Raw genomic sequence first — 18,196 nt, forward strand, 5'->3', positions numbered from 1 at the left:
AAAATGAGAGAATTTTATGGCATGTAAATTATACTTCAATAAAGTTAAAAAAGAAACAAAAAAGTCCCTGGGTGAATAGGATTAACTTACTCCCAGACTAAGTTTTCAAATACATTATCATATTCAATCTATCCATCCATCCATCTCTACTTTACCAAATACCATGAGGCATAAAAGACTTTTTAACTGTAAATGAAAAAACAAAAACAAAAAAAATTCTTCAAACTGAGTTAAAGTCTCAGCCTAGTCACTGTTGGTTGTGAGCAGCTCTTGTGGAAAAAAAAAAAAAAAAAAACAGGTGAGAATCCTCTACTAGAAGATTCCTCTACTAGAAGAGTGATACATATTTCTTTGCAAAAAGCAGTTCTCTGAGTCACTGCCTACTGCGTTAGCTGTTAGAGCTCGGGGGAACAAGGAGAGCCTGTAGAGCAAGAATATGTGAAAAATTTAGTTTGCAGATCTAGTCATTAGTGAGAAATATCAGGAGGCAGGGTTAACTACGATATCATTAAGGACATAGCCCTTGCCCTCTAAGACTCACAGTAAATTAAGGAAGAGAAAAATATAAAACACATACAATACATTCTGAAAAGCTGTAATAAAAATACTTGCATGACTGAAGCATTATGCTGTACACCAGAAACTGACACAACATTGTAAACTGACTATACTTCAATAAAAGATATATATATACCGGGGGGAGGGGATAGCTCACATGGTAGAGCGCATGCTTCCCATGCACGAGGTCCTGGGTTCAATGCCCAGTACCTCCTCTAAAAATTAAATAAAATAAGTAAAACTAATTACTTCCCTCTTCCCAAAAAACACCAAAAAAAAAAGATATCTATATATCTATATATAGATATATATAAATATATATATAAACATATATATATCTATATATATATATATATATATATACACCAAAAAAAACAAAAAACCCCAAGAGAAACAAGGCAGGTGGGTAGGGTGATAGAAACACAGGAGAGGAGCATCTAACTCAGACATGGGATGAGGGTGGGTGTCCAAGTAAGCTTCCTGAAAGTACTGCCTGAATTTATTTTCTTAGACAGGCAATATATTTACACAGGCCAAATTTTTTTACGTATAAAATGATACCCAGTTAAAAGGAAGAAAATCTCATGAAATGAATCAAGTGTCATATGCTGCAGAGATTAAGTAAAATAAGTACTGAAAATTTTCCAACGGACATAGCAATTAGGTCATTGGTGATTTGAGAAAGAGAAATTTCATTAGGGTAAAGGAATCACACCCACATGACTTAAGATTTTAGAAAGTGGATGTAGGGAATAAAGACAAGTTTTCCTCCCAGGAAAAAAGAGGGGACAATAATTAGGTGAGGGTCTAGGACTAAGGGGATATATCTTGAATGGGTGAGGATGTTTATGTGCTAAAGAGAAAGAACTGGCAGGAAAAAGTTCAAGTTATATATAGTTAAGAAAATAATATTGGGAAAGAACTCTAGAAGACAAGAAGGGATAGGATCTAGGCCACTGAGAGAAGGTTGTGTCCTAGGAAGAAAAACAGTTCTTCAATTGCTACAGGGAAGGAGGTCAAGATGGTATGTTAAGCGAGATGGGATAAATTCGTTAGCGCCAGAAAAACTGAGGGATTTTGTAAAGAAAATAGAGGTCATCAAGTTGTGCTGTGGGAAGTTAGGGATGGAGATGCCTACTAAGCACCCATCTCTGACAATTCCAATGTTACTTCCAAAAGTCACCTTTCTTGCTTAAGGACCTGGTCTCAAGTACAACCAAATAATAAAAGAAAAAGAAATTACCCTCAGTTCTCATTGCCATTAGGACTGAAATTCTCTTAACCTCCACAGCCTCCACATTCCACCCAACTTTGCACCAATTCTACTGAACCATATTCCCCAGCATCTACTTTGTGAAAAGCACTATGGAGGGAGGTGCTTTTGGACACCAAAGTTGAAAAGGACAGTCTTACCTCTAAAGGAGCACAAAAGAAAAAGATAAATGTACATGTTATGCTTTCCCTTCTCTTCCATATAATTTCACATTATTTAGCAAAACTCAGCCATAAAATAACCTTTCCCTAATCTAAACTCTCACACATTAACTGTGTGCATCATTTCCTTGGCAATCTATCTTGCCTTATGACATTAGCTAGACTTTTCATCCTTTGATGTTGTGTAACTTTTCAAAGAGCTATCCCCTATCTGTCCAATTAACCTGTAAGCTCCCTAAGGGCAGGACTGGCTTATACTTTCTCATCTTCTCCAGTTCTATCAGAAGGTCCTAAAGGATGGAAGAGCTCAAAATGTTTTACCTGTTTTATTATATTGGAGGTGTTTTTCCCACCTTTTTTAGCCATGTCAGAAAAAAAAAAAGAGCAATGTAATATTATCAAGTCACTTAAAATAAAAATACCTATTAATAACACAGGAAATGAAACTAAAAACTGTTTTAAGTAACTTGAGAAAGCATTTAGGTTAGAACATAATCTTCCATTAACCATTACACAGTCTATGTTTGAAAATCTGCAACGTAGGCTTTCCCAAAGCAAGTTTTGGGGGAATGTTTTTGGAAATTTCTTATCGTTATAAAGTTCTCCCTCAGATTAAGCAGAGTTCCATTGCTTAGTTCTGTTCCTCTGGTATCACACATGATACACTAAACCTCTCTTCTTTTTTCAGGAATTTTCTAATAATGTAGGCAAAATAGTAACAGGTGAATGAATTCCTATACTGGATAAGAGGTTGATCTTCTGAGATTCTATGATTCTATATTCCCTATAAATCGTGTTTCCATATTAAATAATCTCACTCCTTTCAACTATTCCTCATACATAGTAATCTGTAGATCCTTTTTCATCCTGGTCATGCTCATCCAACATGCCCTCAACATGCCCTAGTACTGGAGCAATAACCAGATCTCAACTAGTGGACCAACACCCACTGACTAGGAGTAGTTCTCAGTTTCTATGTTGAAAAGGATTCTGACTATTGGCAGTGCCTGCTGTGGGTGTGAAAGAATCTTATCACATTATCTTTCATCCCCGCTCTAGACTATCAAGGCCCCTCTTAAAGTATGGCCTCCAGAACTGAAGACCAACTTCAGGTAGCCTCTCATCAGGACAGAGGACAATGGAACCATGTCTTCCTTTGCTGCATACACACACCACATTTCTGTGAATTAATAAAGGTCTCAGGTTTATTTCATTTTGTTTTATTTTCCCAGTAGTCCTGTTCCCACTAATGCAACTTCTCTCTCTACCCTGTATTTAGACACTCCATTTTTTGAACCCCAATGTAGAATGTCACATTTATCAGTATTAAACTTCATCATGAGATTCAAGGTATTTTGAAAGCAAAATCTGTCATGCAGTGTATTAACTCATCCCAGCAACATGACTGATGCATTCATAAGTCCCAACACAAATGTTTTACATGTAACATGCCCTAAAGAGCTTTCTTTGAATTAAAAACCTAGCAGCTTTTTTTTAGCTAAAATTCATATAACATAAATTCACCATTTTGAACAATTTTAAAGTATGCAATTCAGTGGTTTTTAGTATACTCACAATGTTGTACAATCACCATGACTAATTTCAGAAAATTTTCATGACCAAAAAAGGAACCCCATGCCCATTAAGCAGTCATTCCCCACCTAGCAGCTCTTTTTGGATATGATTTATTCAACTGGCTATAAATCTTAATTACATTACAATCTAGTCCACATTAATCCAACCTGTCTGCAAAAGTATCACAAGACATACTTTCAAATGCCTTACTGAAATCTAGACGTTACCATGTTTCTCTGATTCACCAATCTGGTGACCCTGTCCAAAAGGAAACGATGTTAATGTGACAGGGCCTTTCTCAGGGAGTCCTGGTTGTCTCCTAAGCATTGCCTCCTTTCTCACCAAGTGCTCATAAGCCATCTGTTTGACAAAATGCTATGGAATTTTGCCAGACTAGTTTACTAGACTAGAATTTGTGATATCTTCTTCTTTATAATAATTACATTTGCACTCCCACACTTCTAAAAACTACCTTCTTGTTTTTCACAATGCCTTAAAGATCACGGCAACAGTTCAGCAATTATACCTATTCAGTTAGTACAATAATGGCTGTAAGCTCTGTAAACCAAGAACATGAGAACTCAATGGAGAAAGGATAGAAACTATAGATAAAACATAAAACAGGAACTGACCATGAACATGTCTCAAATTCTTACTTGAAATAGTCCCTAAAATCCATTATTCTGATAGAGAACAGTGTTTCCCAACAAGTAGACCCTGGAACACTAGTCCTAAGAAGGATGATCTGTGAGGCAAGCGTCTGATAGTAAACTAGTAACTGGGTTTGAGGAATATTGCTTATACTATCCTCTCCATTGGAGATTCAGAGTTTACAGCCCATGACAGTCTAAATAGTCCATCAGTTAACTAATCTATTTAACTTGGTTTAATCCAGTATTTTTGAAATATGTTTGACCACCAAACCCTTTCTTCCTTAATGTCACATTAATAGAATACACTTCAAAAAATAGTGATACAGAAGTCAGCTAAACAGTTTTTTCAAAGGTTTTCAACACTGTACTTTCCTTTAACACAAAGAATAAATTATATTAGTTTGGTTAAGTCTATTTATCTCTTCACAGTATATACGTCAAAGCTGTTAATCCAAAACCTGTTTTCCCAATGCCAACTTCATTACACTATAAATCTCTTTAACATAACACAACTTGCTTGAAAGCACTCTGGAAAATTCTAGCTAATTTTCCTAAAAGGATATTTAAGCCATATATTTCAAAAATCTCAAAAGTTGAAGCTCCCTTGTTCTGAAAAAAATTAAGATCTCAATTCATAGACCAGAGAGTTTGGCAAACTCCAAAGTACATTTCATAAGCAGGCCATTGCTGGTGCTCAATATTTAAGATACTATGCAAGTATCATTTAGAGGGGGGGGAAAAAAAAAGCAGGATCTCTACACCACTCCTAACACCAAAATAAATTTCAAATGGATCAAAGGGTTACATGTTAAAATTCTTTGTATCCTAAAAATACCAGAAGAAAGCCTGGGGGAATAATGTGTTTGTGTAATCTCAGTATAGATAAGGACACTAAAAACTACATAAAGCCCGAAAGCTAAAAATAAAAGATTAATGAAAAAAAATTGTTTTAAAACTCTAAATTATTTTAAACACCCTAAAATAAAAAGTTAAAAGACAAGCTGGGATAATTACTTACTATACATATGGCATCCAAAGAATCAACATTAATAAAATAAGCAAAGGGTTCTGCCAAAACAATTGACAGAAAAAGAAATATAAATGGCTTTTAAACATATGGAAAGATGTTCAGTTTCACTCAGAATAAGATAATCTAGAAATGGAACTACAAGTGAAATACCATTTTCATCTGTGAAATTCACAAATATGAAAAAAATTATGATACTCTAGAGTAGTGAAATTACAGAGAAAGCAGCCCTCTCATATATTATTGATGGACTTATAAATTGATACAACCTCCAGAGAGAGCAAATTGACAATATTTATCAAAACTAAATGTACATATTCCCACATCTAGAAATTTATTCCACAAGAATACTCACAATTGCAAGATGGTATACATACAAAGTGGCTAATACAACACTATTTATAATAGTAAAAGCTGGGGAGAAAGTGTCCATTGACAGGTTAAACCCATATACTGAAAAACTACACCACTGTGATGGGAAAAAATGAAACACTATAATGTATTCATGTGGAATATGTTAATAGATGCAAAGCAGAATGTATAGTGCTATCACTTTTAAACAAGGAAACAAAAGTGATTTGTATTTATATGCATAGACTCTGGAAGGATACACAATTGTAACAGTGGTTCCAACTGGGGAAATTTGGGTGGCTGGGAAACAGGACTAAGGGGACAGACTTTTTTTTTAACTGCATATCCTAGCAGAGCCTCTGAATTAAATATCATATCTGTAATACTACCTATTTATTTTAAATAATTAAGAAAAAATATTTAATTTAAAAATTAAGACCAAATCTGCCTAAAAAATATTATTGTGGGTATTCTTGAGTTTTTAAAGGAAAACCTCTGAAGCTGAGCCACTGTTAAGCACTACCCTTTCAAACTATCAGTGATTAAGAAGCACTGTCCAAAGTAATATGTCTTCAAGGCAGAAAAACATTTTGTTATAATAGTCATGTAAGTGGTAAGTAATTTTTGTTTTGTTTCAGCTGTTTTAAAGGTTATCTGAGATGTATGGTATTTGTAACAAAGTGATCTGCTATATCATGAGATGTATTCTATTTAAGTTTTTTTTAATATCATTTCCTATCCTTAATGGTGGTAGGTTTTTTCCTCTTTTCAATTCTTCCTTTTCTAATTTTGCCCCATTCTCTCTTTCTACACGTTAGTTCCTCTGCTTCAATTTTTAGAACAATAATCCTATTCAAGAAAATATTTTTTAGTTTTTTATGCTGCTGATTAATGATTGCTAGCAACAGGCTGATAAACATCTACCATGGTAATAGTGTTTTCTTCTACTACAAAAGTCTCACAATTTTTCTTAAAGCCAGAGTTCTCTCAGTCCCCAAATATCTGCCCCAACAGAAGCCAAGCCCTGGGCTGGCAGCTGCTTCTCCAATGATCCTTCTGCTTTTTGTTATGATTTCCAATGAGTCAACAGGAAGGTATTCGGAGTAAAGAAGAAATAAGGGCCTTTAGACAGGCCTTTCCTCCACCCACAACACCAAAAAATACAATTCTTGCCAAACAATCCAAGGCAATTTCCAATCCAATTTGCCACTCCTGTCTGCATGAGGTCACTATTTAAAAAGTAAGCAATTGGGAAGAAGGAATGCCTTTCTAAGCTGAATCAAAAATATATCCCAGGTTGTGAAGAAGAAAACCAACCAGGCACTCTCCAGTCTCGCCAGATCACTGTATGTAACCATATAACCTCTGATGAATCCATTTCCAGTTCTAGGAGACCATCTTAGTGAGCAGGTGTTAGGTCAAAAAGTTAGATATATACACATTTATCACAGACCAGTTTTGATTCTAGATACCTGTAAAAAATCAGTTAACTTAGATTTTATGTTTATTGTATTTCTTTTAAGCATTCATGCACAAAATTTTCACCAATCAACAAACATTTAACATATATGCCTGTCACTATCTTAGCTCTGCAGTGAATAAGAAGTATAAGACAGAGTTCAACAATTTGTTAGACACAAAAATACATAAGACAAATCAGAGAATTGCCCTCATACAATCAGAAAGGCAGGTAAGAGACTGCAGTAAGAAGCAGGGAATGGCTCACACTCCCTCACACATCTGACAGCTAGACGATTGTTTAATATCTCTGGGAGCTAACTGACTTAATGTTGGACTTAGATGTTGCCCCTTCAGTGCCTGTAGAGGCTGACAACAGTAGTGCTGGTGTCACTCAGACCTAGGTTTGAATTCCCCAGATAGCTGCATGACTTTGAAACAAGTGATACTACCTCATCTTTTCCCTCTTTCAAAAGAAAATAATGCCTATCTCACAGTAATGTTGTAGGTAAAGTATATCACCATTCTGCTTAATTACTCGTAGTTACTGTTGCCATCAATTTTATTTTTAGAAGCAGAAGTAGTACTGCGGTGACAGACTGGTCTGGGGAAGAGCAAGGGCTATGGAGTCCTTGCCAAGCCTAAAATAAAATCTGGATCTACCACTTACTAGATGGGTGAGTCAATCTCTCTGAGCTTTGCTTTCTTTTCTGTTAAATGTAGATAAGAATAAGCACCTCATGGGACTTCAAAAATAGCTAATTAGACAATGCATATGAAGTGCTCAGCACAGTACCTAGCACATGACAAGGGCTCAGTAAATGTTACTGATGATAATGATGATGAAGAAGAGGGAGATATTGTATATCATGATATCCTTGCAAACTGCAGGGCTGATTTTTGGTTTGGGGTTTTTTGTTTTATTTTGCTTCTTCTTAGCTGTTGTAAAGGTATTTGAGGTATTGGGGTTTCTATAACAAAATGCCTTATTATTGAAAAATAAATTAATTCTTCCCAACATACAATTACAAAAAAAAAAATTGTTAAACAACATTCAAACTTAAGCAAGTAAACTTTCTCTTCAAAATAAACCACTAACCAGATCTTTCGTTTATATGTTTAAAGTTTTTTGATTCACACACTGCCAAAGCACAGGGATCAATTAGATTACCAGAAGCTCTTCCAGAACAACCAAAGAGCAGAGTCCTGATTTGATCAGGTAGGCAATGGGACCTCTGCATTCAAGTGCCACTTCACTCAGCTTGCTCAAAGATGTTGTCTCTAGGCAACCAAGTCCCAAACTAAACAAACAACCCCAGTCATATGAATCACTTCCGGACGGTCTCACTTTGCCTACCAGCACTTTCTTACAAAAAATATTTCCTGTGAAGGGGCTTATTTAGCAACACCAGTTGGAAACAACTGGAGTCCATCAAATACCACATCGCTTAAAAATGTTCAAAACAGGTCCTGGTATCAACAGGTATCCCCAAATTGCTAAACTGTGAAAACAGAAAGAATTATGCAGAAATCAGAGACAGGTCATTATGCAAAGCTATAAAATTACATTCTTAGAAATGCCAATTTAGGCTCTCAAATATATTTTTACTGTGTTTTCAACTGGGAACATCAAAATATATAAACACAATTGTTGCTCTGACATCTGAGACCAGAAGAAATATATGCCAGATTAGGTCAAACCAATGGTCTACTTAGCCCAACCAGACTTTCCTAACCTTGACAGGTAGACAACCCAGTTAACACTGATTTCCTGTGGTCACACCAAAAATAAGGGAACTGGTAAACTAACAAATTCTCTTGGCTACAATCTCCTTTTTTCCACCTAAAAAGGACCCTACATGTGTTACATTATTCTTCATGAACTAATCAGAGACTGTTTAATCTATTAATAAGAGCAGAGAGGGAAAAAGAATTAATTGTCCAAAATGAAAATTGCAGTATGATAGGGGGAGGGTATAGCTCAAGTGGTATGAGTGCATGCTTAGCATGCACGAGGTCCTGGGTTCAATCCCCAGTACCACCTCTAAGAATATATTAAAAACCTAATTACCTCCCTCCCCTCACCAAAAAATCCAAACAAACAAAAAAAAGTCACAATATGATAAAGCAACTACCATTAACAGAACCAAGGGGAAAAATAAATCAAGATGGCAGAAAATCAAGTTAGTGAAACAGAAGACATATATGTAAGATACATATCTAGAATGCTGATTTAAACAAAATGAAGATCCACCATAAAACACTGTGCAGATACAACCTGCCAACAGGCACCCCTACCACAGAACTAATGAATTAGAACTAATCATTAAAGGTATAACAATTTCTGGGATCTAAAATAAACACACAAAAAACATATTATTACAGGCAAAGTTACTAAGTCAGTATCAATTCTAATATGTAACTTGGGGAAACTTCAAGAAACAAGAATTTTACAAGTTTCAAATCATGAAAAAGCATTTTAAAAATGTTACTTGTCATGGAGCTAAAAATCAAACTAGCTTCAGATGTTGTTTCTCAATAGTAAGTACAAGAAAGTGAAGTCACACAGTTTTTCAAGAAAAATGAAACATAATTCACCATAATAAAATAAAAAGTCTAGAAATAGAATTATATATAATTTAATATTTGAAATAGTAGATATCGACTGCTAATAGGTAGTAGAAAGATTATTTTTAAATAATATCAGAGTAATTGAGAAACACCATGAAATTTAAAGACTTAGATGCTTAAAAACCACATGACTAAATCATAGAAAAGCAACAGAATATAAAACTTCAAATCTTAGCAAGGCTTTAGAGAAGTTAAACTATCTAGGCTCTGAATTGATAGAAGAAATTATAAAGAGAAAGATTAACACTTAACTGCATAAAATTTAAAACTTCTGTATAGTGAAAGAACAAATAAAATGGAAAATCAGGAGAAAATGTTTGTAGCAATATGACAGGTTGACACCCATATTATAAGAGAGCTGGAAAAAATCAACATCATGACCCTAGAAGACCAACAAACATCATTGACAATTTGCATAATAAAATTAAAATGGTAAACAAAAAAATGGGAAAATGTTTACTCTTTCCAGCAATGAAAGCAATGTAACTTTTGGAATAAGCCTAAATAAATTATGGACATTATGTACCCATTGAAAATAGTAGTTAAGATGACAACACAGTAATCAAACAAATCTAAATTTGTGATTACAACTATCTAAAAATTACATACTTGGATAGTTTTTCCTTTTTCTTAATCCATTCCTTTTTTTATTATAAATTCATGATTATTGTAAAAAGTATTTTATTTTATTTATTTTGTAAAGTTTTTTTTTTTCAGGGGGGGGAGGTAATTAGGTTTATTTATTTATTTTTAGAGGAGGTACTGGGGATTAAACCCAGGACCTCTTGCATGCTAAGCACGCACTCTAACACTTGAGCTATACCCTCTCCATAAAAATCACTTTAAATATACAGAAAATATTAAGTAAAAAGGAAGAGTCTTCCCTCGACCCTCTAGAGGTATCCTCTGTTTCTGGTGTTTCCTTTCAGACAACAGCTTAAGTCTGAAATGAAAAAAAACTAGAACTACCAATCTTCAGCACCTTGAAAGTGTCCAGAAACTTCCCCAGAAAAGTTTATGAACGTCTCATCATCTTCATATTAAACCTGCTTTTGCCGCAAGGACCAGGATAAAGAATACATTTATTGAGTGCCTACTGTATTTCAGACAATGTAAGGCACTTAACCCTCACATCAACTCCCTAAAATGCACAGTATCGCCAATCTGCAAAGTACAAATTTAGTCTCACTCCCTAAAGTTAAACAACTTGCAAAACAAGAATCAGAACTCACACCTGCCAAAACTGAAAGTCCTCTCATTCTTTTCGCTTCACGTATCTCAACAGTCAAGATTTTCAGAAACCTTTTATTCAGATTTTTAAAAATTTATCTTACTTAATTACAAGTATTATGAGATTATAGTTGTACGACTTTTCTTAATAATCCTGATAGCTACTAACTAGTTGACTGCCTAATATATACCAGATTACTCTCCACGTTTCCCAAATGTAAACTTTGCTAAGTGTTTCAGCTACACTGTAGGGTAGCTTTTCCTGGCCTCTGCTAGGAACTACTCCTCCCCTTTGTAACATTATTACAATGTGATAAGCTCTCTTAGTTTGAATCACTTTTCAGACGCAACCCACTTCTTACCATGGAGTCTGTCCAAGGCAGTTGAACTAACGTAAATTTCAGAAAAAAAAGAGATTTTCATCTGTCACCATTTTAAGACTTAAGAACAGCATGACTGGGACATTGTGCTGTACACCAGAAATTGACACATTGTAACTGACTGTACTTATATTAAAAAAAAAAAAAAGAATAAATACCACCCCGTGCTTCTTGATAATCATAAATACATGAATGCATGCAGCTTGCAGTCCCAAAGTACCATTAAGTAGCTACATATACTGTGGCCCCTTAATCACACTGGGTCTCGTGAAACGATTAAATTAGTTTTTTCATCTGTAAAAGGAGAGTTTGGGTCAAACTGAAAGAATCCTCCTCAGTCTTTAGGTGATATTCTTCCATCTGAGAATTCTAGAAGCTGGTGCGCAAGCTGTTCTTCCTACTCACCTCACCTATCCATTCTTATTTGGTAGCCTCTTAAATGTCTTTAACTACTCTTTTCATGATCACTGTGTGCCAACCTGGATATATGCAGATGTTACTGGAATTCTGATCCCACTTAGAGGAGAGATCTCAAGAGCCTATCCTGAAAAATGTTCAGTGCTAAAAACAAGGACACAGGCACAAAAGAGAATTTGTTCTCAAGAACTGATTTCTTTCCAAGATATTTTTTCAATTCCCCTAAATTACAGAAGGTAAAGTGCCTCTGTTTAGTGCTAAGCGCTTGTTAACATCACGTGGTTCCTGTCTCCAACCAGCCACAGCCCTCACTTTCCCTTCTACAAGGGGGAGGGTGTCCTGCCCCTGGAGCTGGGGTAGGGACACTAAGCAGGAGGAAGGTGGCCCTTGACAGGCTTCAAAGGGCATACCAGCAAGCATCTGAAAGAAGGAATCCTAAATTGTCAAACTCGAGGAGTGCTGGAATTAACTAACCCTCCTCTGTGACCTCTAACCGAACTGAATTTTCTCCCATTTTCAGTTCTACTCATACATGCTCCTCTTCTGCTGACTGCCCTGTTCTGCTCTGCCTGATATGTTCTCTTCTTGGGTCTTTTCACCTGAACCTTTTGATTTTCCTATTACTTCCTCCTGTACAAGACCTGAGCACCTACCACACCTCACATATTTAAACCTCATCTCCTTCAGTGGAGTGAAAATGCTGCTCATCTCTACGAACAACTGCTCCTTAGGCAAAACAAATGTAAAGCCCAATCAGAACAGGCAAAAGGATAAAAAAAATTAACCACATTTAAGCATAAATCTGTAATTTAAGATGTCTTTTATAAAGTCCTTGGTCTGCTCTGCAGCCCACAGCATAAAACCCTGAATCCTTAGATACTTCATTAGAACAATAACAATTTCCATATTGACGATACTCTCCAAACAACAGAGAAAAGCAAAATCTCTATACTTTTTATTTCCCAACCACTCCCAGTGCATACTTTTATGGAATCACTCCTAAATTTTCCCACTTAACCTTTTGGGGAAACACAAACTTACACCCACAACACACTGATTTCTCTACACATACTCTTACTCCATGTCTGTGCACATTTATATGCTCTGTCTCTACACACTCTCCTCTCTTCCCACGAAAGAGCTGTTACAGGTACAGGAGAAAATAAGAGTATCCTGGGATACACAATGGGGCCACTGTGCTATAAGGTGGAGCTTTTAGTGGGAGGAGTAGCAGCATTATAAATAGAACTGAAGAGGGAAACCTTTTCTCCCTTGGATCTCTCTGATCTTTCTCCCTGGCCTTGAAGCGGGTATAAATTCCAGACCTTGGGACTCCTCCAACTTGGAAGGGGTGGAGGTATGAGGGAAACAGGATGGGGTCAGTCCAAAAAGGCAAAATGGACTTGTGCTAGAGGGGAAAGTGGGACCTCAGGAGCACACAAGGTACAACCCAGCTCATGAGGGTAGGAGACACAACTGGGAGCTGAAGCCCCAGCTTATTAGGAAGAGCATGTGGTTTGTCTGTGGCGCACCTCAAACAATTTTTAGTGGAGGGAGCAGCCACGTTAGGTGGCCAGGAGGGATCCCAATCTTCTTTTCTCAGCATGACAATCCTGGGCTTTTTTTCATAATCCTCTCTAGTTGTAAAATCTAAATAGGTGCTTCCAAAGTTGATCTTCTAATCAAAAAAAATCTAAAAAACTTAAAAAAAATTTTTGCAACTGCCTCTTCTTCACTGAAATGATAGATATATAAAACTACAGTATCTATTACCTAATCAAAGCTTTAAGCAAAAAAAACAAAAACAAAAACAAAACAAACAACAACAACAAAAAAACATTGCATCCAGATTGTATATGATTGCCTCCATAAAATAAACCAAGCACATTTCCTCGATGCCAGGTCAAAGCATAGAGTGTACCCGGACAATATGCCACTGTTATGCTCTCCCTTATAACCCAAAGCATAAAAAATAAAGACTATCACAAATGTCTCAGTGCCTTAGTCACTTCCTAAGTATGCAAAAGCACCCAACTAAAAAACATCCCAGGGGATCATGGCCCACTGGATGGATTTTAAAGGAAATGGGCTCCTTTCCTACTATGGGGGAAAAAACACCTGACAGAGTGCTCTACAGTAGATGGAAGTGAAGCGCCTTGCTAGTGCAGCACTTGAAGAAGGAAACGTGATGAAGTGCATCATCTTATCCAGGCTATCATAACCCAGCAGAAGATAGAGTTCTAGAAATGTTTAAAATATTGTTTCTCTACTGGGGGAGGGAGGACCATCAGAACCACTAAAAGCATTTAAAATATATAGCTATCTGGACCTTCCAGCCCAGATCTACTGAACCAGAATCTGTGTCATAAGACCTAGATATGTATTTTTTAAAAAGTTCCCCAGGTGACTCTAATATACACACCTGGTTAAGAACCACTGTATAAAATGATGAAAACTATTCTTCAGTTAAGAAAATGACAAGTAGACCATGAAAGCTCAGGCCTCAGTCTCCTCACTGAAATGAGGTGGCTGCACCAGGTTAGTAGTACAACTAGAATAGTGGTAGCAAGGGAGTGTTAGCCAAGATACCCTCTGTAAAAAAAAAAAGGGAATTTTACCATGGAAACCCAATAAAAGAAGAAACGCAATAGCCAGGGGAAGAAAGGCAAGGTGGGGCCCTTCTCTCTCATCCCCAGGTCACCTTAACAAAGACACCAAGACTTCACAGAGCACAAGATGGTCTCTCATACCAGCTGCAGCTTTCAAATTCTATACCTTCCAAAACTAGATTTGGTCTACAATTTAAGTAGCAAAGGATTTAATTTTTTTTTTCATGGGGCCCTTACAAACTTTGTATGAGAAACGTCTTCTAGTAACATATTCACCTCCTGTGGTCTAATCTTCCATTTAGAAAAACAAGTGTTATTATCATCCTCTCCACCTAAATCATCACTAATCTCCCCACAATTCTCCCCCAGTCTAATGAAAGGGCTTAAAGCTCAGAAAAGAAGCCCAGATTCAAGAAGATGCACCAAACACATGTTAGTGGTGGCCCCAGGAATGGAAAGAAGGAGAATGGGACCAGGGAGGGACACAAAGGGGACTCCAACTGTGCCTTTTGAGAGAAAAGGGAAAAATCTGAAGAGCTAACATTTGCTAGTTCTGAAATACGTAGATGTTTGTTGTATCGTTCTCTGGACTTTTCTGTAGCATTTTAAAATTTTCAGAATTAAAAAGACAAAACAAGACAAAAACACTCTTGTTTATTAGCACCATTTGAAACACCCTCGATTTTCATTAGACTTTAACCACAAAACCCTTTTTTTATCCCTTTTTATTACCCACCAATGCTCACTTATAGGATACATGATCTGTAATTACATCTGTCTACCCTGGGACCTTGCAAAGGAACACAGGCACCAGAACAAAAGAAAGGAACCACTGATAGCAAATCGACACTCTAAGAATAAGACCACAAGGTCTTGGAATATCTGAAAAAGGAAAACAGCAGTTGTACATTCACTTCACAAAGAATGCAGAGGACGCTGGCTTTAGTAAACAGTCTTTGCACATTGCCAAATGGATGGACCTACACCCAGAGCACTTCCAAGTGGAGAATGGACCCAATTTGTATAGAAATCAAAACTAATGAAGAACCAGTGAAATATTAAGGTCAAGAACTTCAAACCTTAAAAATGGTATTTCTCCCCCACAGCTGGGTGGTAGTGCCCCAAACATGCACCATAAGCATAAAACTGAACGACACAAATCTGGAAGTTTCTCAGTATACATATTTTGCCCACTGAAGTGTTTCATGATAAACTGCCATCAAGGCTACTTGCTCCCATGAAAAACACCCTATGTGGACTTACTCCTTTAAACTACCAGCCTCCCACAGTCATACCTACAACATACTCAAAGAGATCTTTATCTCTGTCCACATCAGATCAGCTCCCTTCTCCCAATCTTCTCTCCAGTCAGCCCTTCTTTACCTCTTTGCTTCTTCCAAATGACACAGGTACTCATAAGCCACATTCTGACGTCGCCTTTCATCCATCTCCTCCGCAGTAAGTCTCTCATTATCCAGGACAGCTAAAACATGAAAGAAAGAATGTAAGTACAAGGATCTGTAACCTTCCTGAGTGATAAAATTCCTGCTAATCTCCTAGAGAATCAGGGTAATGTGTGGCAGCCAGGTATACCACAATAACTTTCCTAAAACAGGAACCATGGGGCTTCAACTATATTCATCCTAGGGGGTGGTCAGAGGCAGAGTGTGTGCTTGGAATGTATGAGGTCCTGGGTTCAATCCCCAGTGCCTCCGTTAAGAGAAAAAAATAAACTATGTTCATCCTACCCTTTGTTAAAAATACAATTATATGAACATGTACTAAATTTCAGTGTGACTTGAAAACTACTGACGAGATTTTGGTCTAAATTTGTGCTAGTCTATCTGCCAGACTCTGTACATTCCGGAGTAATGTTTTTCCCTCTTTTATTACTAACTAAAGCCAGCAGTCATTGAGAACTAAGTGGCAGTAATCGTGCTATGCATTTTACATGCATTCGCTCTTTGAAGCCCCACAACAATCCTGTGATTATCACTCTCATTTCACAAATGAGGAAATTAAGGCTGATGATCTTAGTCTCACAGCCAATAAATGATGGGGCCTGGATTCAAACCCAGGCAGTACATCTCAAAAGCCTATGAGCTTAACTTCAAAGTAATCCATTTCCTTTATGGGCACCCAGGATGTGGAATAAATTCCTAACTCCTGGGGATGGCATTCAATGCCTTTCCCAATTTAGCCCCAACTACTTGTGGAAACTCTTCTCCCTCTCCCTAGCCTCCCTCCCAGCACTGGGCACTCTGCACCACTCAGTTTCCAACACACATAGTGCTCTCCTATTCTTCAATTCCTTAATCCAAGCTCTTACTATTCATGTCAAGTCCCTTACCCCTGTCAAACTACACAGCATCCTGCAAGGCTCTCTGTTCAAATGCCCTACCTGTGTTCTTACTGCCTTCCCCAAGCCTCTCCTCCTCGCCCACATTACTGTTTATGCCTAGTTAGTTCATGGGCACCTTTATCTTTATTATCACTAGATTGTACACCTGCCTCTCTGATTAAACGTTCTTTGAAGGCAGGGCCTGGTCTTATCCATCTTTAATGTCACAAATGTGACACAACACCTGACGTATAACTGTTGAGTGAAATTAACTTAAAAACAGAACATTATTCGCAGAATATAAAATAAAATCTAAAACCTCAAGATCCCAAAAAACTTTTTTGGCCAGGGGTAACGATCTCGCCTGCAGTTCAGTAATGTCCCAGGGATAGTTACAAAATAAAAGATTCGGGAAAATGAGGAAGTCAAAGGTTTGGGTTTGGTTTTGCTTCTTTTTTTTCTCACTTTTGAAATCCTGACGAGGGAACTAAGCTCAGAAAGCTGAAGTGACCTGCCCAGGGCCGCACCTCTCAGCTAGCCTGGGGCCCGGGCAAATCTGGACCCTGGGTACACCTCGCAGGCGGCTCTAGGGCAGCACCTTCCCATGAAGCCGGAGCAGAGCCCGCGTCTCCGGTCTCCGGTCCCCGGGACACGCCCTGCACCGTCCTCCTGCCACCTCACCCTAGGCCACCTCCCCAATTTCGGTCAAGCCTCCCGGAGACGGGAGGCGCTGGGTGGGGCCCTCCGACTGCAGCGCCCGGCATTAGGCGGAGAGGCCGCCTGGGTCCTCCCGGCTGCCTCAGGGACCGAAGGGGCGCGGGCCGGGGGCCTCGTCGCCCGCCACCTCGCCGGACCGGCTCTTCCGGGTCCTCGCGGCCCACAGCCGCCCTGCCCCACCCGCCCCGCGAGCCCCCGGGAAAACGGCGCCTCGGAAGCAGCGAGCCTGGCCCCGAGACCCCCGCGCCGCGGAGCCCACACTCACAGCCATAGTGTGGCCGAGCCACGCCCAGTCCGTCAACCTCGTCCGTGGCGGACATGGCGGCCGAGCCCGGGTCTCTGCTCAGGAAGCGGCGAGACCTTGGAGGCGCGGGCGGTGGCGGCTGCAACTCCTGCAGAGTGCGCGGGCTGCCTTGGTCCCTGGGGCCCCGCCCCACGCCGCCGGCCCCACCCGCAGGCCCCGCCCCACGCCGCCGGCCCCACCCGCAGGCCCCGCCCCAGCGGCCCCGCCCTGCCGCGCCGACAGGAGCTGGCGAAAGGAGGCGGGGCCTGAGCCTCCCGACCACGCCCTGGCCCCGCCCTGTGCCCGCAACGCCCTCTGGAGGCGGAAGGAAGAAGGCGGAGCCTGCCCGCCAGCTTTACTCGCTGTCACCGCGGCTCGACGGAAAAGGCCCTCCCCTGCTCTGGAGCCTCGCCCTTCCCGGCCGCCGCCCCATCTACATCTCGGACAAAAAGGCCGACAGTGTCGATAGCTTAAAATAAAAAACGTGGGCACCTTTCCTTCCCCTGGCTGCCTAGCTAAACTCTTCTGCACC

General features: G+C 38.9%; 1 protein-coding gene across 1 annotated transcript in view; it reads right to left on the reverse strand.

The window, feature by feature from the left end:
* Positions 1–17,803, reverse strand: part of IQGAP1 (IQ motif containing GTPase activating protein 1) — a 90,686-nt gene extending 72,883 nt beyond the window's left edge. Inside the window, exons 1-2 of the mRNA XM_031440601.2 lie at positions 17,647–17,803; positions 15,707–15,806 (exon numbers count right to left, since the gene is read on the reverse strand). Of these exons, the coding sequence (XP_031296461.1) occupies positions 15,707–15,806; positions 17,647–17,701 (155 nt within the window). The 5' untranslated portion in view covers positions 17,702–17,803. The remainder of the gene's footprint in view (positions 1–15,706; positions 15,807–17,646) is intronic.
* Positions 17,804–18,196: the final 393 nt, after the last annotated feature.

Source organism: Camelus dromedarius, chromosome 29 (assembly GCF_036321535.1).
Source record: "Camelus dromedarius isolate mCamDro1 chromosome 29, mCamDro1.pat, whole genome shotgun sequence".
Classification (NCBI taxonomy): domain Eukaryota; kingdom Metazoa; phylum Chordata; class Mammalia; order Artiodactyla; family Camelidae; genus Camelus; species Camelus dromedarius.